At 48.9% G+C, this 21,118-nt stretch overlaps 1 protein-coding gene across 7 annotated transcripts in view; it reads right to left on the bottom strand.

Annotated features, from left to right (window-relative positions):
- Positions 1 to 5,765: 5,765 nt before the first annotated feature.
- The window catches only part of Cep164 (centrosomal protein 164), a 73,233-nt gene continuing 57,880 nt past the window's right edge, over positions 5,766 to 21,118 (bottom strand). For 6 of the 7 annotated variants that reach the window (XM_010629371.1, XM_010629376.1, XM_010629378.1 and 3 more), the window contains 18 exons: positions 18,776 to 18,907; positions 18,482 to 18,698; positions 17,424 to 17,501; positions 17,108 to 17,221; positions 16,689 to 16,811; positions 15,547 to 15,690; positions 14,889 to 14,972; positions 14,668 to 14,736; positions 14,177 to 14,352; positions 13,716 to 13,842; positions 13,379 to 13,410; positions 12,694 to 12,901; positions 11,573 to 11,680; positions 10,815 to 11,040; positions 9,961 to 10,290; positions 8,891 to 8,957; positions 7,923 to 8,045; positions 5,766 to 7,776 (listed from right to left, as the gene is read on the bottom strand). In XM_010629371.1, the coding sequence (XP_010627673.1) occupies positions 7,680 to 7,776; positions 7,923 to 8,045; positions 8,891 to 8,957; positions 9,961 to 10,290; positions 10,815 to 11,040; positions 11,573 to 11,680; positions 12,694 to 12,901; positions 13,379 to 13,410; positions 13,716 to 13,842; positions 14,177 to 14,352; positions 14,668 to 14,736; positions 14,889 to 14,972; positions 15,547 to 15,690; positions 16,689 to 16,811; positions 17,108 to 17,221; positions 17,424 to 17,501; positions 18,482 to 18,698; positions 18,776 to 18,907 (2,455 nt within the window). In that variant the 3' untranslated portion in view covers positions 5,766 to 7,679. The remainder of the gene's footprint in view (positions 7,777 to 7,922; positions 8,046 to 8,890; positions 8,958 to 9,960; positions 10,291 to 10,814; positions 11,041 to 11,572; positions 11,681 to 12,693; positions 12,902 to 13,378; positions 13,411 to 13,715; positions 13,843 to 14,176; positions 14,353 to 14,667; positions 14,737 to 14,888; positions 14,973 to 15,546; positions 15,691 to 16,688; positions 16,812 to 17,107; positions 17,222 to 17,423; positions 17,502 to 18,481; positions 18,699 to 18,775; positions 18,908 to 21,118) is intronic. The other variant, XM_010629375.1, reaches the window with a different exon arrangement.

Here is a 21,118-nt window from a genome sequence, read left to right as displayed (position 1 = left end):
CTGAACAAGTGGTATTCATCCCAGGGATGCAGGGATGGTTCAACATATGCAAACCAATAGAGCCAAGGACAAAAACCATATGATCGTCTCAATAAATGCAGAAAAGGGATTCGACAGAATCCAATATGCATTTATCATAAAAACCCTACAGAAAATTAGAATAGATAGATGGTCTCTACCTCAATCTGATAAAAGGCATCTACAAAAAACCAACAGCCAATATTATACTGGTCAAAAACTGAAATCCTTTACGCTAAAATCAGGAACTAGACAAAGATGTCCACTATCACCACTCCTGTTCAATGAAGTTTTGGAAACATCAGCCACAGCAATTTGACTAGAGAAAGAAATAGAAGGAATAAAGATGGAAAATGAAGAAGTCAAATTGTCATTATTTGCACATGACATGATACTCTATATAGAAGACCTTAAGAACTCCGCCAAAGGTCTTCTAGATTTAATAACTAAATTCAGTAAAGTAGCTGGATACAAGGTCAACACACAAAAATCAATTTCTTTCCTGTACACAAAAAAAGACTCACTGAGAGAGAAATGGGGCAAACAATTCCTTGCACAATAGCATCCAATAAATTGAAATACCTAGGAATCAACCTAACAAAAGAAATCAAAGACCTCAACTCTGAAAACTATAGCACTCTGAAAAAAAGAGATTGAAGATGACATCAGAAAATGGAAAGACATCCCTTGCTCCTGGGTAGGAAGAATCAACATAGTAAAAATGGCCATACTTCCAAAACTGCTCTATAGATTCAATGCAATCCCACTTGAAATTCCAGCAGCATATGGCACAGACCTTGAGAAAACAATCCAAAAATTTATTTGGAACAAGAGACCTAGAAGAGCAAAAGCAATCTAGGCAATAAAGGAAGGAATGGGGTATCACAATCCCCAACTTGAAACTATACTACAAAGCTACTGTGATTTAAAACAGCATAGTACTGGCAAAGAAACAAACCCAAGGACCACTGGAACAAATTAGAAGATGCAGAAACAACTCCAGACACACTCAGCTACCTCATCTTCTACAAAAAAGCCAAACACTTTCACTGGAGGAAAGATAACCTCTTTAATAAATGGTGTTAGAAAAACTGGATTTCAACTTGTCAAAGATTAAAACTAGACCTATATCTCTCACCATGCACTAAACTAAAATTGAAGTGGATTTAAAGATCTAAATATTAAAAGAGAAACACTAAACTGGCTGGAAGAGAGGTTAGGTAAAACTCTTGAAGACATTGGTATAGGAAAAGATTTTACAAATAAAGACTCAGTTGCACATGAACTAGCACAAACAATCAAAAGTGGGATGTCTTATTTAAAACGCTTCTGCACAGCAAGAGAAACCACCAACAGTGTGAAGAGACAATCCACAATGTAGGAAAAAATTTTCACCAGCTGTTCCAGGGTCTATCTAGAATATATAAAGAACTTTAAAAAATCAGACCCCCCAAATGTAAAGACCCAATCCAAATGGGCATCTGAAATGAACAGACATTTCTCAGATAAAGCAAAAATATCAAATAAACATATGAAAAAATATTCAACATCACTGGTCAATCAAGAGATGCAAATGAAAACAATGCTGAGATTCCACCTCACCCCAAAAAAGAATGGCTGCTACCATTAAATTAACCAATAACAAATGCTGGTGGGACTGTGGGGAAAAGGAACATTGCTTCACTGCTGGTGGGAGTGTAGACTGGTGCAACCACTATGGAAATCAGTATGGAAATACCTCAAAGATTTAGCATTGGAAGTCCCATTTGACCCAGCTATTCCTCTGCTGGGTATCTTCCCAAAGAATTAAAAGAATCATACCACAGTGATATATGTGCACCCATGTTCATAGCAGCACAATTTGAAACTTGGAAACAGCTCAATTGCCCATCAACTGAAGACTGGATAAAGAAAATGTGGATTTTTAATGGCGTACTACTCAGCCATAAAAAATGTGAAATTAAGAGACATTTATAGCTAAACGGATGCACATTGAGGTGATACACTTAAATAAATAGGACACACATATATATATGTACATACTGAATAGCTTCTCTAGTGTGAGAAACTGAAAGTGTAAATACAGACTAAAAGTCATGTGAAATAAGAAGAAAAGGGACAAAGGGGAAGGGGGAAATGAGAGGGACAGGGGAAAGAAAAGAAGGGAATAGAATTAATATGAGAAAATTAAAAAATGGAAACAAAGTCTTTGTAGATAGGGAGGGATGGAGGGGTTGAAGGGAAGGCAGGGGAACGGAAAAATAAAGAACCAATATGGATTATGTAAAGGTACAAATTTCCAGTGATGTAATTATATTGTATAACTTAAATGTACCAATGTAACTAATTTGGGGGGTGTTGAGACAGGGTCTCACTATACAGTTGAGACTGACCTGGAACTCACTATGTAGCCCAGGCTGGTCTGGAACTCACAGCGATCCTCCTGCCTCAACCTCCCGAGTGCTGGGATTACAGGAGTGTGCCACCACGCCTGGCAATATAATTAATTTTTTAAAAACCCGAGTGCTTCCTTATATTTTCAAACTAAGGTGAATGGAGAAGGATGGTCCTATCTTCCTGCTCTTGGGGCTGCTCATCATGACACAGTGTTGCATCATCCCTCACTTGGCATTCTGTGTGATACACCTGCTGGTCAGGGCAAATTCCCTGGGGGAGGCAGACAGGAGCCACTGGTGAGACTCAAGAGAAAAGCACACCAAAAGCACACTTATTCACCAAGACACAGTGATGGCAGGTCTTCCATTTTTCAACCATCACCCCACCTCAAAAAAGTCTGCAAGTGATACCAGTAGTGCTTTCTTGCACCGCTCCCATTCGTGCCCAGTGTGGCTCTCCAGCATTCCTCTCAACAAGGCCAACTCCACACTCTAGGCAGGCTCCTCCAAGGTGCAAATGCGAGGCAACTACCTGCTTCATCCCTGGATTGTGCATTCAGAGTTTGACCACGGAAGACTTGAGACCAGAAAAGTGACAGAATGTGTAGGTGATAAAACCAAAAGCAAACTGGTGTATACTAAGGCCAGCGTTATTTCCCCACACATTATGTTATGGCTTGTGTCTAGATGTCCCCCCAAAGCCCCATGTATTTATAGGTGGGGAGTTTCAAAGGCGGTTGGGTTAGAGTGTGTGAATATGGAGTGAGGGTGTGATAAAGAAGGCAGGCCTGCTGCTTGCTGCCTTACACCTGCCATGCCATGAACTGTTTCTCCTGTACCAGGTCCCTTTGCCATGTTGCCCCGCCTTGGAGTCAGCCAATTGTAGACAAACACCTACAAACTGTGAGTCAAAATAAACTTTTCCTTCTTCAACTTGTGCGTGTCAGGTATTTTGTCTCAGTAACAAGAAAAGTAACCAAGACACCCTAAATAGCTGTGTTTTGTGAAAGTGTTGGTGAGGGGATGGTGGGAGTCTATCATCATTCCCAATATTATTTCTTAACAGTCAGAGTTGGAGATATAGCACTCACCTGGAAGAGCACTCACCTAGCACATGTGAGGCCATGGGCTCCACTGCCAGCACCACTGCCACACACAGACACACAGACACTGTACAAGAACAGTCAGTCAGCAAACATAACAGAAATACAGAATTCTGGGAAATCAAATGATGCTGTGTTAGGAATGACCCATACACCGATAGTAAAAGGGAAGAGGAATGAAGGTGTTCTTTTCTCTTATTTGCATATAATCTCCAGAAGTTACGGGTAATATTTGTTACCTTCAAGGAGAAGCACCAGATGGCTCATGGACAGAGTGACTTTTATACCATTTGAATATGTGAACATATGGCCTATTCAAAATAAATATCCTTTAAAGAGAAAACTTTTCCTCAGGCTGCAGTCAGGCCTCTTACAGTCGGACCCACCTCTGCCACACACTGACTACTTAATTTGGGACAATTCACAGTCTTGCTAGGTTGTTGCCTCTACTGTTAACACAAGTGGACTGAATGAGAGATTTGTAAGGCTGCAGCTGTAGATGGAACGTTTGTGTCCCCTCCCCAATCCATATGATGAAGCCCAGACTCTAATGAATTACTAGGTCATGTAGATGGCCCTCATGAAATGGGACTAGTGCCCATACAAGGGCCTAAAGGGGGTAGCTCAATCATAGAGGGTTTGCTCAGCATGCCTGAGGCCCCAGGTTCAATCCCCAGCATCACCACCAAAAACAAACAAACAAAACACAGAACTATAATAGGCCAGAGATCATTACCCTTCCAAGTGAGGGCACAGCTAGAATACACTGTATGAATCAGAAAGCAGACCCTCGCCAGATGACAAATTTGACAGCACTCTGTTCTTTGACTTCCAGACTCCAGACATGAGAAATAAATGTCTGCTGTTTAAAAGCTACTGTTTATAGTATTTGGGGAGGATAGTGCTGGGGATGGAACCCAGGGCCTCACACATATTAAGCACATGCTGTACTACTGGGCCACATCCCCTGCCCCCAGGGTGTGTGCGTGCATGTTTTTTGGTTTGGGGATATTTTTGCTTTTTTGGTACCAGGGTTTGAACTCTGGACCTTGTGCTTTCGAGGCAGGCAGCAGCATGACTGAGCTAAATCCCTGGCCCACCCCCATGGTGTTTTTAATAGCAGTTCAAACAAAGTAAGTCAGCCTTTTTCATTTGCAAAAGTCTGTAATTTTAGTTTCCTGGCTGAATTCTAAAATCCATAAGGAAGAATGGGCCAATTTTGGAGTCTTCTGAAAAGCCTCCTTTGTAAACTTTGGCTCAGGAAGCCCATTAACAAATGAGTGGATAAAGATGTGGGGTTTTTTATACACTGGAGTACTCCTCTGCCATAAGGAAGGGTGAGCTTTAGACGTTTATAGCTAAATGGAAGGACCTTGAGACCATACTTTTAAGTGAAATAAATCGGACACACATTTAAATACCATAGTGTTTCTCTGGTGTGAGAAACCCAAAGTGTAAATAAGGACTGAAATGTATAATGGATAGTGGGAAATGGAAAGTGTTCAAATGGGAAGGGGAACAAGGGAGGAGGGAGGGAGAAAGGAAGGAAGGGACAAGAAAAAAAAGTGAAAACAGAAAGGAAAAAATGGAAACAAAGCTTTTGTACATAGGGAGAGGAGGGGGCTTGAAGGGGGAAATGGGATAAAATAAAATTTATTTAAAAAATAAAAACTTTGCCTCAGGAAGATTTTGCTCCTCCAGCTAGAAGCCACTCTCTTCCTGGAACCCAGATCTTCAGACTAAGTTGCCCAAGACTGAGCTTTAAGGCAGGAGGAAAATGAAAGATGCTGACATGGGGGACAAAGAGCAACAGAACTCAACTTTGAGAGTCATGGATCTGGAGTCAAATCCGGGCCTCCTAGCTGTGTGACCTAGAGCTATTGTGATTTAACTTCTCAGAGACTAAATTTCCTCATTTATAAAATGAGGACACCAACTTCATTAGGTGAAGTATGCAAGCAAGAACACATGCAAAAGCTGGGCGTGGTGGAGCATGTCTGTAATCTCAGCATTGGGAAGGCTGAGGCAGAAGGGTCCCTGTGAGTTCGAGGCCAGCCTAGAACTTACATAGTGAGTTCAAGTCTAGCCTGAACTACATAGGGAGACCCTGGCTAAAAAAAAACAAGCCAAAAAATATGCATGCAAAGCACCTGGTCCATGAAGGCTTTCAACAAATGTGAGATTCCTTCCTTCCTTGAAAGTGGCATGGATACTGGGCTGAGGTGTTTTGTAGGTACTGTCATGGTGCTGGTCTTCTGTATGCAAATCCATGAATCGTGGCCAGCTCAATTGGTTAGCCTATCAATTTTGTTGCTACAAATCCAAGACTACAAGTTTCCATAGGTTGCTCAGACCACTGGGGCAGAGAACAGGATACCTAACTGCCAGCTTAGGACCTGGGAAAGGGAGGCTTATCTTTCATTTGCCTGCATGAGGGGGAAAACACTGACCTTTGGGAAATGGCACTATGGGTCTTCAGGTGGTTGGGAGGGGAGCAAGGAGGAGGCAAAGGAGAGAGAGAGAATATCAACTCCTCCCAAAGTGGGTGAGGGTGCTCTGGGGTAGCAGGGACAGTGTGCAGGGTTCTATACTTTACTTGGGCCCCAAGCACTTAACAGTCTATGACCCTTGGTTTCCCCTCATCCATAAGAATGGAGCAGAAAATATCTAAATCAGTATCTACATTGTTGTGGTGATTAAATCAGATATTCAGGAAGATGTTCTGCAAATATTAATTTTCCCTTCCTCCCTTCTTCTCAGGAGGCCAAAGCCTCCAAAGAGGAGATCCATCCACACGACTGCCTTGTAGAAAATGTACCTGCAAAGATTTAATTGATGCAGAAAACAGGATTGTCACCAGAGTTGGTCGTATCACATGAGCTATTCCCAAAGCACACAGGCTGAGCCAAACAACAAAAGACTTCTTCTGTGTGCTGCCTAGAAAATATCAGAGAGGGGTAAAAAAGCCACTGGATCTTCAGGTCTTTTTCCATGTCAAACAAATGAGTGGTGGGACAGTGAGAGTTGGTTTCTAAGGGCTGAGGAAACAAGGGCAACCCCATGGCTTTCAAGATTAAAAACTAGGGCATTTTGTTTAACAACAGAACAGATGTCTGAGAACATTCCCGGAAGCCCCATAAGGAACCTAAGAATGGGCAGGGGCAGTGGGTCTGCAGGAAGCTGTGCCAGCAGAGTGGCAGCTCTGCCTGGTACAAGACCCCTCAATGCCAATGCCAGGCACTAGCCCAGACCTCATGCCAAGCTCTGGGATCAGACAAGGGTGGCACAAGTAGAAAAGATAGACGGAAACAGGGCCATGATTGCACCCAAGGTATTCCAGGAAGAGAAAAACTTCGATGAAAGCCAGAAGCCATCATCCTTTCCTGTTGCTTCTGGCTTCCGGAAGAAGTGGGCGTGAGACCTGAGATACTAGCTGAGAGGAGCCCCGGGGAAGGGGTGGGGTGGAGTGGGGAGGGCACTCCCAACAGCCTTGAGGAAAGCACAGTGCTGGCAGAGGGGAAGAGGCCAAACGTCCTGGGGCCAGCTTCCAGCTTCCAGCTTCCAGCAGGGCTCTGCACACAGCTGAGCCCAGTCCTGAGACAGTCAAAAGGAAAGGTAGAATGCCCCAGAAAGGAGACATTCAAGAAGAAAGAAAAAAAAAAAGGATGTGATCTCAACAACGCTGAGGTATCAGATATAGATGCTGGCCCAGAAGAGCCAGGTCCCAGGGCACAAACATACTGGGAGGCTTTGTCCTGCAGGGTGAAGCCCAGCAGGTCCCTGTTGGTCCCCGGGACCAATCCCACTCCAGAGGGATTTCTTTGACCTACAAGGCAGCTCTATGAATGCCACCCTTCATCCCAAAGGTGCCCATGTCCCTGAGGCTCCTCAGTGGCCACACTTCCTCAGTGCTGCCAAGTCCACGCACGAGCTCAGGTAAGTCCACGCATTTCAGCCCGAGATCAGGTTCTTGGTCACAGACAGTGTGGCTAATGCTTTCCATCATCCCAGCCTTTCCACTCATCTCTAGCCCCTCATGGTTCCTCCAAGTCCCGCGTGGGGCACAGCAGAGGACAGGAGCATCCTCTGTCGGAATAAAGTGCAGGCAGCTGCTCAGGCACTTGGTCTGGGGAGGAGCCAGCTGCCAAGCCCACCTTGGGGCTCAACAGTGATACACATTCAGTCTGTTGTTCTCATCCAGGCCCAGATGCAGCACCTCTGAAGTGGCTGCTGGCCTGGGCGCCGAGGAGAAGAGATGTCTGGTCACGAGGTGAAGGAAAATTCCTAACATATCTAGATAGAAGCCAAGAAGGAGTCAAAGGCTCAGCACAGGTCCTGCAGCAGAGCTCAACCAGTCAGCTGCAACAAGTGGGGACTGGGGCGTGGGGACCCACTAAAAGGATACACTTTGGGGTCATTCTTGAAATGGTCTAGCCACTTGCGGTTAGCTTCAATCATGTCCTGGATACTGGTGCTGCCCACCTCCGGGACTCGGGAATGGGGCCGTTGCAGGTGGCGGAGCTGCTCACTAGAAAGGGGAAGGAGAGGGAGAGTGTGGAAGGAGGACAAGAGTGGGCCGGGTGCTGGGAAGGGGGATGTGTGACAGAGCCAACTGGAGGCCATCATGCCACCTCCTCCCTCTTCCTCTCTGTACCAGCTGCAGTTTTTTAGGATCTCTCGAGCAACTCAAAGCTGGCCCTCCAAAAAGACAAGCATCAGTTTCTGAAGAGGAGGTGATAGCTGCCCTCCACCTGTTCCTGGGTGTTTGCTACTGATATCCACACTGAGCTCCCACACTGGCCTATTCCAGCAATCTCATTAGCAAGAAGCTCCCCTCTGTCAGCTTAAATACTGCTGGGCCTCAGCTCCCAAGTTGGCCTAAAGAGATGGTTGAAGCTTGGGGTGGGGGGCACATTTGGCAAGGAATAAAATGAATGGGAAATTAATAACAGGTTTAAATAATTGCCTGTCTGTCACCCCCACAGGGTGTCCCTCTCACTCCAGATGTTGCTCAGCAAGACTCAGAAGAAGAGAGATATAGGAAGCAGACAAAGAAAGAACTTAATAGCAAAGACAAAGGCCGAATTCCGAATTCCATGGCCAGAAACTCCATAGGATGGGGCAGGATGCACGGCCCCTCCATGGGCTTTTTCATGAAGTTGGCTAGGCAAGCCCAGCCCCAGCGACCCCACCCCAACCTCAGCAGTAAGGATGTGACTTTTCCCTGGCTGTGGAGGGGTACTTCAGACTTAGGCAAGACAAGGGCAGCTCTATGGACTGGGGACCTGCCTGGCCACCTGGGGCAACGGGAGGTACTACCTCCTCAGGGGGGCACAGCAAGCAGTTTGTCCCACCAAACCCAAGCAGGCTTACCTGACAGACACATAGCCCAGCCTGTTCTTCAGGGGACCAGGGCAGCTGCTGAGCAAGGGGATGCCAGCTAGAAGAGTGAGGGCAAAAGTTCAGAGACAGCAGTGCATCAAGTGAGCCAGACCCAGGTCCCAGCAGCCCCCTTCCTGCTCACCAGCACTTCCTGCCTCCCCAGAAATAGATGGAAGGCAGCACCCCCACAATGAACACAAAAGCAGGGAAAATTTCAGTGGCTGGAGGTGAGAGACAGGTGATAGACAGGAACCATCCTATTTTATCCCTAAAACTTAAATTATTCTGCAATTTGAGTTGAGAAAAAAAAATTGGGGTCTGGGAAAGAAGAGGGTTTTTTTATTTTTGTTTTTTATATACTTTTGCGCAAATGACTATGTCTTTTGGCTTCTCACTTTCCTCGGCATGGCTATGACGCCAAGAAGGCCAACAGGCCCAGAGGAAAGGGGAAGCTATACCATCAAGGAGTTATAAGCAGAATCTCATGTCTGAGACTGGGGTCAAAACTCACTCACTGGATACCTTGAAGCATATTACTTAAGCTCACTGAGTCTCATTTCACTCATTTGTAAAATGAGGATAAATAATTACCACCACAGATGATTATATAGAGTAAATGAAAAACATATTTATATATATATATATACACATATACACACACACACACACATATATACACACACACATAAATACATTGTGTGTGTGTGTGTGTGTGTGTGTGTGTGTGTGTGTAATGCCTGGCCCATAATGATCGCACAAGATGGTAGTCATTATGACGAAGACAGTGATAACCTTTTAGATTCTGCTCAACTCTAGAATCCAGAATAAAGGCTCCTAGCAGGCCAGGTTCCATGGAAGCCATCCTGACAACAGAGCCTCCAGCTGTAGGGCCAGCAGCAAGATCTTCACCAGGGATCCACAGACAAAGCCAAAGCACCAAAGTAGGGGGTAGGGGAAAGAGGTAGGCAAAACAAAAAGACAAAAAGGAAAAGTAGAAGAGGGTAGAAGGAAGTAAGAAGAAGAAGGCAGGAAGGCTCAGCCAGAGCCAGAGGGAGGCTTACAGGGAAAATACTTGCGCCACTTCTCTAGCAGGAAGTCATCCACTGTTTGCTCCATAGAGGAGGAGAGTCTGGGTCCCAGCCTTGGGTCCCAGGCCCACTGGGTGGACATGGACGCTGCAGGGGATGAGGCTGAGACCTTGTTCAGGGAGGAGTAGGCAGGAACAGAGGTGCTCTTGGAGGATGGTGAGGAGGTAAAGAGCGGTGGCGGTGGCTGAGTGCCGAGGCTGCCCAGCACACCAAGGACACCATTCAGCTCACTGCTGATCCGCTGCAGGGAGCTGCTCAGGTAATGGATCTTGCTGGAGAAGACAGGACTTGGGGTTGAGGTGACTGAAAGGAAAGAGGCATGACCCAGCTTCAAGGGCTGGAGAAGCTGGTGGGGAAGGACCCAACTTTAAGGATCTGGAACATTCCAGACACAGCTGGTGCTACAGCCCCCCCACTGGCTGCCCCTCAGCCTCATGACAGAGGATAGCAGGGCTTCTGTGGTCCTGACAGTGTAGGGCCTGGGACAGAGGCCCAGGACCTGGAGGGAAGGAAAGGGGAGCCTTCCACTCACCTACGGGCCAGAGTAGCAGAGCGTGGATGGCCTCCCCAGAGGCCTAGGAGAGAAAAGGCTACAGGGACACTCAGCAGCACTAAGAACACAACCGTGACCCTTTTGGCACTGGGTACTGCAGACCCAGATGGTCTTCACTCCTCCCCACCATTTCCAAGTACCTAGTCCAGACACATACCCCACAGGCTGAGGGAAGGGGCCTGTGGCTGGGCCCTCAACGTTTGTCCCTCTTCAGACACTGTGGGCTTCACCTCACCACTCCCTCCCTCTCTTCCCTGCTGCTGCTACCACTCACCATAAGGTAAGGGGGAGGATATGGAGGATATTTCACTGCTTAGGTCTTCTGTATCACTGAGGTCGAAGGTCACCAGCTTCTTGGCAGGGCCCCCTCTCAGAGTGTCCTCATCTGAGGCCATTAGTGCTATCCTTTCCTGCGTGCTTTCTACCTCACTGCCTTTCGGATGAGTGGGACCGAGGCCTTGGTGTTCGGTTTCTCTGGTGCTCCGAGCTCTGCCACACACCTGGGAGAGGCATACCACGTTAAGCTACCTCAGGAAGAGGTGAGGCTGAGAGCCCTACTGCCAGATCTGCAGGCAACAGGACCACCAGGACTGGATGGACCCCACTATTCTCTCCTACACACTGTCCCTACAGTGTTTCTCCACCTGAGCTGATGCCACATCCAAGCCCCTGGAATGCAGGGCCCAGTGTATATGGCCCCAGGGAAAGGAAGGACAACTGTCACCCATGTCTACTCTCACACACGCTGGTCATATCTCTCTTCAGGAAATGGGACAGGGAAAGGCAGAGACCATTCCCTATGACCCTTCACAAGCAGCGCCAGGACTGCTCACAACCATCTAAATCCACAGACATGTTTGACAAACATCAAGAGCCATGGCCATTTTCACCAGCCAAAAGCCCACAGCCAACACCCAATCCTGGGTCCTAGGGACCTAGCTCCCCCTAACCCAAGACCAAGGAACCCAATCCAATCCAGGGGACAGAAGAGGGAGGGCTCTCCACAACAGGCTATGGGGCCACAGGAGACACCTCTTCCTGAAGAGAGGACTCCAACTGATTCAACCTCTCCTCTTTCTGCATCAGCAGGTCGTGGCCTTTCTGCATGGCTGACTTTATCTCACCCAAGTGCCTGATTTCCTGCAGCCAGGAAGGAAGGGGAGGAAAAATGATCAACCACAGAGATGCAGGAGCCCTGGCTCTATCATGTGCTGGCTGAGCAGTCTTGAACAAATTACCTCTCAGTCTGGTTACTCATCTGAGAAAAATACTATCCTCATCAGGTTGAAAGAATTAAGTGAGACAGAGTATTATGATATGCTTAAAACCACGCCCACACCTAGTAAATTCTCAAATGGTTGTTGTTGCTCTCGCTACTGCTCCAAGTTTTTGTCACCATCACAGTCACCACCACCCTTTGGGGGAGTAAGGAGGGCAGTAAGGAGGCAATGGAGAAAGCTTGTACACACACCTGGAAGTCAGGCGCAGGGACCGCAGAGCAAAGCGCCCTCAACTGTTCTTGTACCATCTGAATTCAAAGGCCAGGTATGATCCAAGAGAGCCCACCCTGCCAGGACCCCAACAGGTACAAAGATCTGTACACCAGCTAGCAATCTTTATCACCACAAATTAAACCATCAGAGAGGCCAACCAGAGAAGTAACTCAGTCTGTGAGTTGAGTATATCCAAAAGATTTCCATTTACAAATCCGGCCTTTAGTGATACAGGGTGGAAGAGCAGAGCACTGGAGTTGAAACTTTTTCAACCTTAGTCCTACTCTTCACCTAGAAAATGAGAGTAATAATACAGGGTATCTCCTATCCAAAATGCTTGGAAACAGAAGTGCTTCCAATTTGGGGGTTTCTCAGACTCTAGAATACTTGCATAGTCTTTACGCGTTGAAAGGATTTTCAATCTGTACTACCTTGCACGTTATATATACAGTTGGCGTGACATTCAAGTGATTTACTACTGGAGAAGGCGTTTGTTTGCATATGCTGTGTTGCCATGTAAATGTGAGTGAACCCAGGGCTCCTGTGGCCTTTCCCCTTGAGTCCCCAGGATGATCAGCTAAGAAGAGCCTAAGGAAAAGATTCCACTAGCACCCCTAGACCTCCTGATACAGGGTTTGCAGTTTTCCTCCAGGCTCTGACCTCCTCCAGGTTCTTGCGCACATCTTCTAGGACCCTGCTGCCCAGTGGGTCATCAGGTTCCTCCTGGGCACTGGCCAGCTCATGGCGCCAGTGCTGCTGGGCAGCTTTCAGGGCTGTCTGCCGCCTCCTCATGGAGCGTGTCTGCTGCACCAGGAACTCCTTGGCACTACGGACAGCCACCCCTTCGGCAGAGAGGTAGTGTCGCACGCTGCAGGAGGATGGGTAGGCAAGGGAAGTGAAGAAGCAAAGAAGACTTTTAAGGACTCTGCTCTGGGACCCGTGGCCACTTACTCAGCAAATGCCCACCCTTAGGACACATAGGAGCTGCTGAGTGGCAGCTGGGCAGTGTGCAGGGTACCACAGTTAAACACCTACAGTGCCTGGCACATAGGACTAATAGTCCCTCCACCCTGATTGTCAAAGGAATGTGCCTGGAGCCTACGAGCTGATGGCTGGACACTCCCAGCAGTCTGATCCTCAACCAGAGGTCAGCAGACACCAGCATGCCACGTCAAGGGCCACAGCGGGCTGCTTCTTGGCGTGGCAGAGAAGTCTCCTTCATCCCTGGGCCACCCTGAACTCAGTCCCACTGGTAGTCACTAGCACTTCAGCTCTGTGACACAGGCTCTCACTCACCCCTTCATGGTGCCCTCAACCTGAAATAAGGCAGGATACAGAAACTCACCTGTCCGAGGACAAGATGGTCTCCTCCTTGCTCTGGGAAAAACAAGAAGATATCTCTTGGGTGTGGGTCTATGAACACATGGTAGGAAAGACCCATTGAATGCAGCAAAAGATGACACCCTACAGGCTTAAGGATCCTGAAGCCCCTCCCAATGGGCGGGCAAGGAAATGGCTCTGCCAGCTGCCAGGCACTCTTCACCTACAGGTACCATTTGACTGGTAGAGATGGCCAAAGGCTGGGACTAAGAAAAAGAGGCCAGGTCCCAATCAGAGCAGAGCCAGGGCCCCCTCCTGATGGCCGCCCTCCTGCTGCTCCCCCTACCCAGGCCCCAGCTCACTGTCCCAAGTGATTTCTTCAGGTTGTCAATGTGGAGATCTGGCTCAAAATGTGTGGAAGAATTGTTTTCCTCAACAGCCAGCTCTTTCAAGATGTTCTGCTTCCTCTGAGCTTCAGCCTCCAGGCTGCTGCAGTAGGGAAGGGAGAGGGAGGTGGGGATGTGAGGCGGGGTCACAGCATGAAGCAGGCCAAGCAGCACACTGTCAAGACCATTTCCATGAGAGTTCCCAGGCAGGCCTGAGACATAAACAGTAGAACCAGGGATCCTGCTCTTCACAGCCTTGACATGCTACTCCCTACAAAATGCAGCAGGAACACATCCTTCTGCTTGGCCTCCAAGTTGGGCCCTCCACCTCTCCCCATTAACTGGGCCCTGAGGAGACGGGGCCTGAGAGCAGCAGTGGCCAGAGGAAAAGAAGGAGGGAGCTGGCCAGGTGGCCAGGTGCAGGGTGCCCACACCACCTGATGTGTCTCTGCAGCCTCTGTCTCTGTGCCTGCAGCAGATTCACTTCGGACTCCAGCTCCACCTTGTGGGCCTGCAGCTCATCCAGAATCCTTCGGAGCTGCCAGTTTGACTCCACCATGTGGGTGTGCTCCTTCTTTGCCTCTTCCAGGTGCTGATGGGTGGCTGTAGCTTCCTGGAGGTGGAAGGAAAGATAGAAGCACCCAGAGACACAGTAGGGAAAAAGCAGGGTGCAGTCAGCCCTTGAGAGTAAGGAAGCCAGAAAAGATGAGCAGGGAAGTCAGCGACTATGAAGCCACTGTCTCTGGGGTCAGAGGTCTGAATGTTCCTAGCCTCCCACACGGCCCACACCCTGAGACTCCCGAGTCAAGATCCACAGTGGGACCCACACAGGCTGGGTCCCAGTGCCCAGGACACAGCAGGTGAACATAAGGGGACCTGTAAGGGGTAAAGAAAAGCAAAGGAGGGAGGACAAGAGAGGCAGACCAACCTCACTCTCCAGAGCAACCTGCCTCTGTACATCAAGCAGCTGCTGCTTCTCCTTCCGCACAGTCTCCTCCTGGGGGTGGGGGGATACGAGCCCTTGGGCTGACCGAAGATCCCAGATATGAGGGGTAAGGCCCGCCACCCCCCCACATTGCCCCCGGAGAAGGGGACCTCATGGCCCCTCTAGAGCCCCTGCAGATCTATCCTCCTCTCCAACCCCCTTACCTGGACATCCAGCTGAGCCATTCTGGCCTTGACATCCTTGGTTTTGGTTTTAAGTTCCACCTCTAAGTCTTGGAATTTCCTTTCCTAACCAGTAGTATAGCGGAGAGAGGATGTAAGTGTAGAAAGGGTGAAAAGCATTAGCTAAGGGAGGAAGGGGTTCCAAAACCCACCATACCACACTACAGCCTCTGCACTGGGCTCAGGCTGGCTTCCTCCCTGTGTCCCCGTGCCGCCTCCCAGGAACGGACCATACCTTGACTCCCATTAGGGACAAGCAGAGACATCCTAATGGGGCTAACCTTCCCTTCTAATCCTGGGCATTTTCCCTGGCCCAGAAAACAAAGGAGTAAAGAGGTCCCAAGCTTCAATATGGGCAGAGAGATAGCTGGGTATGGTGGTGCACACCCATAATCCCAGCACTTTGAAGGCCAGAGGCAGAGGATCACAAGCCCAGGGCCAGCCTGGGACACACAGTGAGTTCAAAGCCAGCCTGAACTATATACAGCAAGATCCTGTCTCAAAAAACAAAATGAGGGCAGAGAAAGACCCCCTACTCTTGAAGCTGTCAGGGCCCCATCCTGCTACAGCCAGCTTTCCACTCCCAGCACTTTCCCACTCTGCACAGACAGGTACGAGGGGGCCCCACCCAAGCCTTAACCTGCTCCCGGTGCCGGCGCCGCAGGTCCTCCAGCTGCTGCTCCTGCTCCTGCCTCACAATCTCCAGTTCTCGTTCATGGGCCCCCCGAAGCCGCTCCAGCTCTGCAGTCAGGCGTCCCAGGAGGTCGGCCCGATGCTTCCTCTCCTGTAAAGGAATGAGGAACTGTGGATAGGAAACTGCAGGGCTCCTGGTACCTTCCAAATCACTGTCCTCCACCGCTTCAGCCTCAGGTCAGTAAGGTTGGGGTCACTACCTGCACCCCCAAGGCCAGCTCTCAGTCCCAGCCCCCTAACACCAGTAAACGAAGCACACTCTGGCCAGACACCATGAAGGAAAGCCCTTTCTGGCACTGGGTACAACTTCTCCTCTTCCCTTTAAGGGAAGAAAATTCATTTATCAATGAATACTAGTCCTTGGCAGGTCAGAATTGGATTGGAAAGACAGGAGGCTAAATTCATCATGGGATTATAATCTCTGTCCCAGAGGACTGTCATCTGGGGTATGGATTCCAGCTACTGAAACAGGAGCCTAAAACTCCCCCACCAGCCCAGCTGTGGTCTAAGGTCCCCACCCACTATTCACCCCCAATATGGGCACATCATGCCAGCTAGTGATCACTCAAGTAACCCAACATTCCCACCTCAAGGCCAAAGACAAAGATGGGCCGATAATATCTAAATATTGTTCAGTTCTTCCCAGTTTATTTCTTGGTGTCCTGAAATTTCCATTAGTCCTGGTGGCCCATTACTGGAATGACTAAAACTGAGGGCTTCAGAATTGGACAGCTGTGCTGGAACCCTCGCACCCTTGCTAATTAATGGTGCGATCTTGGGAAAGTAACCTGAACTCTCCAAGACTGAGTGTTCTCCTTTCTAAAACTGAGATAATGCCAGTATACACTTCCCAAGGCTGTTTCAAGGACTCAAAGTAAAGAGCTTAGCACAGTGCCTGGCACACAGTGCCAAACCCAAAATGTCAGCTTCTATTTCATTAGAGAGTGTAGCCTGCCTGAGAGCAGCAGCCTGCCATGGAGGGTGCTAGGGAGGAAAACCCCCCACAATCCCTGACCACAGGTGGTTGCTTCCTACACACACAGCCGGCTGGGAAGGTGGGTGGAGGGGTGAAGGACGCGGCTGAGCTACCTCGGCTTCATACCGCTCTTGGGCCTCAGCCATGGCTTGCCAGTGCTCCTCCTTCATCTTGTCCAGCTTTCTCTCATGTTCCCTTTCCACCTCCTGGCGCTTCTCTCGCAGGATGCTGCTGAGCTGCGGGATGCACAGCAGGGATGCAGCATCAGGACTGAGAGGGGCAGCACCAGGCCACCTCCCAGCGTCCCCGCCCACACCACTCCCATACCTCACACACACCTCTCCGACACCACTTCCCCACAGGTGCAGGGCTAGGTCCTGGGGACAGGAGGACCTGGCCCTGCGGCAAGGTAGGTGCAGAAACAGAATCCAAGGGCCAACCCCTGCTGAGCCATGCAAGCAAAGTGGGGGGCACATAGGCCAGGACGGTCAAGCAGACTACCATGCAGCCTGCGACACTGACGAGCTCTTACCTCCTGCTCATACTCAATCACCTGGTGAGCCTTCTGGTGCACTCTCTGCTCTGCCCACCCAAGGTTTTCTTGAAGCTGGGCTGCCTCTATCTTCTTCTGGAGACCGGAGACCACCTGAGGAGGTGCCAGTGTGACGCTCAGGGACACAGTAGAGCCACCATATGGAGACTCACTCTCAGGACCCCCACACCAATCCCAGGGGCCTGGAAGGAGAGAGAAGCTTGCACCCTAGTGGCCAGGGATAGGGAGTTCTTCTGCTGACCAGCATGACGGAGTCCTGGGGTGTGCAGGCTCTGCACCCTCAGCCCCATCTCACCTCCTGGTGCTTGGCCTCCAGCGAGGAACAGAGCCGCTCCAGCTCAGCACTGTGCTCCCTCTCCAGCACTGCCACTGCCTGGGGAGCAGCAAAGGGTCTGTGAGGGAAGCAGGGCCGGGGCGCTGGCCAGATACTGACCATAGAAAGGCACAGTCAGGAAGACCACCCCAACCTCCTCCAGATGAGGGACTAAGGGAAATCGCAGTACACTGCTGTTCCTTTGAAATAGCTCAGTCCCTCAGGGACTGCGACTGGCAGGACAACATGAAGGCTGGAGCAGAGGGCCAGTCCAGTAGGCCTCAGGTCCCATTCCCATGCCTGGCCTCAGAGAGAGCCATGGAAAGGATGAGGTGGCTGTGAATAAGTCCAAGCCAGGGAGGCTGGAGCATGGCATGCTCTTTCTAAACACCTGCAGACAATGATACCCCCTCATCTTGCCGCAGTTTTTCCGTGTCTAACAGGTGACATTCACTCCTCACCAAAGTAAAAGAAATTTTGGCACAGCCTGCCTGGCACATTGGTGTCTACCCTTGAAGTAAACCATTAGATTGTAGAGAGAGGTGAGGACAGAAAAGAAAGCCCCTTCCAAGATGTTGGCCTCTCATTCTAAGACTGGAGAAGAAAGCAGGGAGCCAAAAGCCACTGAGGTTGCCCATCAGGGAGGGGGACAAGATGCCCTTATCTCAAGTCCTGTGGTCTGGCTGATATTCTGTCAGTTGTGAAACCTTCCCAAACCACAGGACATTTCCCCAGCAAGCCTCTGATGGCTCCTGCCATTGACAATACCAGATCCTGCAGGTCCTCTGGACACCTGCTGCATCTTCTGCCAGGCCAAGGAGACCAGGGCCAGCCCCTGCCAAGAGCTGAGTCAGGTTTACAAAGAGTAATTGGCCCAGTCACCCTTGTTTCCCAGACCTGCCTGCCTGCTTGCACATGACGCCACTGTGCCTGGTACCCCACCCTGACACTCACTGGAGATGTGCCCTTCCTCTTCTGCCTCAGTCCCTCCCCAGACAGCCCAGAGACGAACAGTTGGGATCCCCATTTGACTTGCTCACTTTTTTCCTCTCCCCTTCCAGCTGCTCCCTCAGTTGCCACAAAGCCTCTTCATTCTTGGTCTTCAAAGCAACACGTGCTGTCTCCTCCGAGGCCTCCAGCTCTTCCCTGAGTTCTTCAAGCGCCCGCCTGCTTTTCTGTTCCAGGCTGGCCCTCTCAGCCTTCTGTAGAGCCTCAAACTCTTCTCTTAGCCTCTCCAGGGATGCCTCCTGCTCAGCTCTGGAAAGAAAGAACAGGACAGGGACAGGCTCTGGAGTCCCCTCTGAAGGGCTACACAGCTCCCAGTGTGCACTCACCTAATTCGTTCCTCATCTGCTTCTGCACTAGACTGGACCTGGGCCCGGAGCCAGGCCAGCCTCCGACCCTCCTCCTCTTTCATCTGAGCTTCTTCCTCCTCAGTGGTTTTCTGCAGCTGCTCCTTCAGGGAACTGAGCAGGAAAAGAAAGGCAGGTTTGTCTGAGGGACCAGAGTATTTCCTGCTCTATTCGTATTCCCTGCCTCTCAGCCTTCAAGAGCAGCACGGCATCCCCAGTCTTAAGTGCAAATCTAACCTCAGCCTCTGGGTCCATGGTGCCACCCTATGATGGCTCCTTTGGCCATGAACCCCACCACTCTTTACCACAGGAAGCAGATCTCAGGCTGTTTGGACCCAGTACAGAGCATCTCTTCAAAGGCTCCTTCCACCTACAGGTTTGACCTGGCTATGGCATTCAGTCGAGGAAGGTTACAACCACCCAACCCGACTCTGGATCTGGTTCTTCCACTTCCTACCCTTATAGACACCATTCTAGGTGCATCAGATGTGTCATCAACGCTAAATCCCACCACACTCTTCCTTGCCTCTTGGCCTTTGCTCATGCTGATTCCTTTGTCTAAAACTCCTTTTTTTTTTCTCCTGGAAAAACTATTCACCACTTAACCCCCAGCTCCCCCTCTCTGCGATGTCTTCCCAACCCTCTCAAAGTTCATCATTTCAACATCCCTGCCACACTTTCTTTGTCGACCTTTCTTATCCCGTGCCAGCCGGATCCACACATCATAACTTATCTGTTTTCCTTCCAAGTTGGAAAGCTTCTTTAGAACAAGAATATTATTTTAAAATCTCTTATAACCTAAAAGCACACAGGCATAACAGACATAAAGCATGTCCTGGACTTGAACAGCATCACCTGTCCCCAAACTGTAAGCAAGCCCTGACAACCCATGAAAGGCATCTATCTACAGTGACTGACCATTTCACCCTAAGCACACAAACTACCCTGCTCACACAAACTATGTCCTTTTGGGTACCTTCCCATGCAGCCCACAATACCAGGGGATGTACACTATACACTCAGGAAATTCAACCTAAGAACAACATTATTGCAAAGACAATTTCTTTGAAAAGCTCTGCAGTGAATTACAAAGCCAAAAAAAGCTTCAACATTGCTTTCTATTTCAAGTTATCAATACTACCACACTCTTCCATTATGAGAGGGAATTTGAGTCAAGCAAAAATCCTTCCTTCTAGATTCCCAAGAAACACTTCCTCTTTTCCCCATAGCTAAATTTACAAAAAGCAACACAGAATGTTAGAGCTAGCAGGAACATTAGCAGTGAAGTCCAATGTTTTCAATTACAAGTACGAAACTGAGGGTCAGCCTGTCTGTCTTCTTCTGCCTTGCCTTCTCATCCAAGAAATATTTGTTATGGGATCAGCTGTGGCTTCCAGAATCTTCTACCCAGAGGAAGTTTCCCAGCAGATAAGAGGAAGCCCCAACCCATAGAAAACCTCTAGAGTAAACAGAAACAGGGTTCTCTTGATGAACTACTCTAAGGAAGCCAGGTAAGGCTCTACTTACAGAGAAATCATTTAGTCAAGACTGGCTGAAACTGAAGTTTCAAATGAAAATAAAAGCAAATGTTAACATTTATGGAGCATCCACCATGTTCCAGGCTCTGATCAGACATTTTCAGGATGCTATTGTTCACCACAAACTAAGATGGCTCTCAGATCTCTAGGTTCAAGGACAAGGAATGAAAAGCACAGTCAGCCAAGCAAGGGTGGCTCAGGAGAGGGGCAAGCCTGGTGGGCAGAGGAGGAGGCCTAATTAGGTACCCTCCTCCTACATCTTAAGGTAAATGAAGGCCTACACTGCTTGGGTAGGCCCCAGCCTCGATCTCTGTTTACTAGAATAGGATGCTGGGGGTACGGGGGGAAGAGTCTGTTCTTTGGGATGTTCCCTAGCAGGGAACCCAAGGGGCCACGACAGGAGGACAGACCCTGGGTCTGCAGATCTGTGTGTGCTCATGGGAGAGATTGCCCCCTAACCCTCTAAATGCTCAGGTGTTAGTTTTCTGTCCTATTTTCTCCAAATTAAGCATAAAACTTTCATATATATTTTTATATATTCTATTATTATATTCTAATACAGTATTACATTCTATTATTGTATATATGTACATATTGTATTTTTCTATATATGATCTAAAAATAGCTCTCTACTACTCTTTGTTCTGCCAAAAAGGACAGAAATTATCTGTTAAAGTGCCAAGCAAGTGTTGGGGATGTAGCTCAGTGACACCACACCTGCCTTGCAAGCACAAAGTCCTGAGTTGGATCCCTGGTACTGCAAAAAAAAAAAAAAAAAAAAAAAAAG

The sequence above is a fragment of the Fukomys damarensis genome, unplaced genomic scaffold, assembly GCF_012274545.1.
Source record: "Fukomys damarensis isolate Sample0158 unplaced genomic scaffold, DMR_v1.0_HiC HiC_scaffold_16, whole genome shotgun sequence".
In the NCBI taxonomy this organism is placed as follows: Eukaryota; Metazoa; Chordata; class Mammalia; order Rodentia; family Bathyergidae; genus Fukomys; species Fukomys damarensis.
The sequence above is the reverse complement of the archived record's forward strand: the minus strand, read 5'-3'. Positions and strand labels throughout refer to the sequence as shown.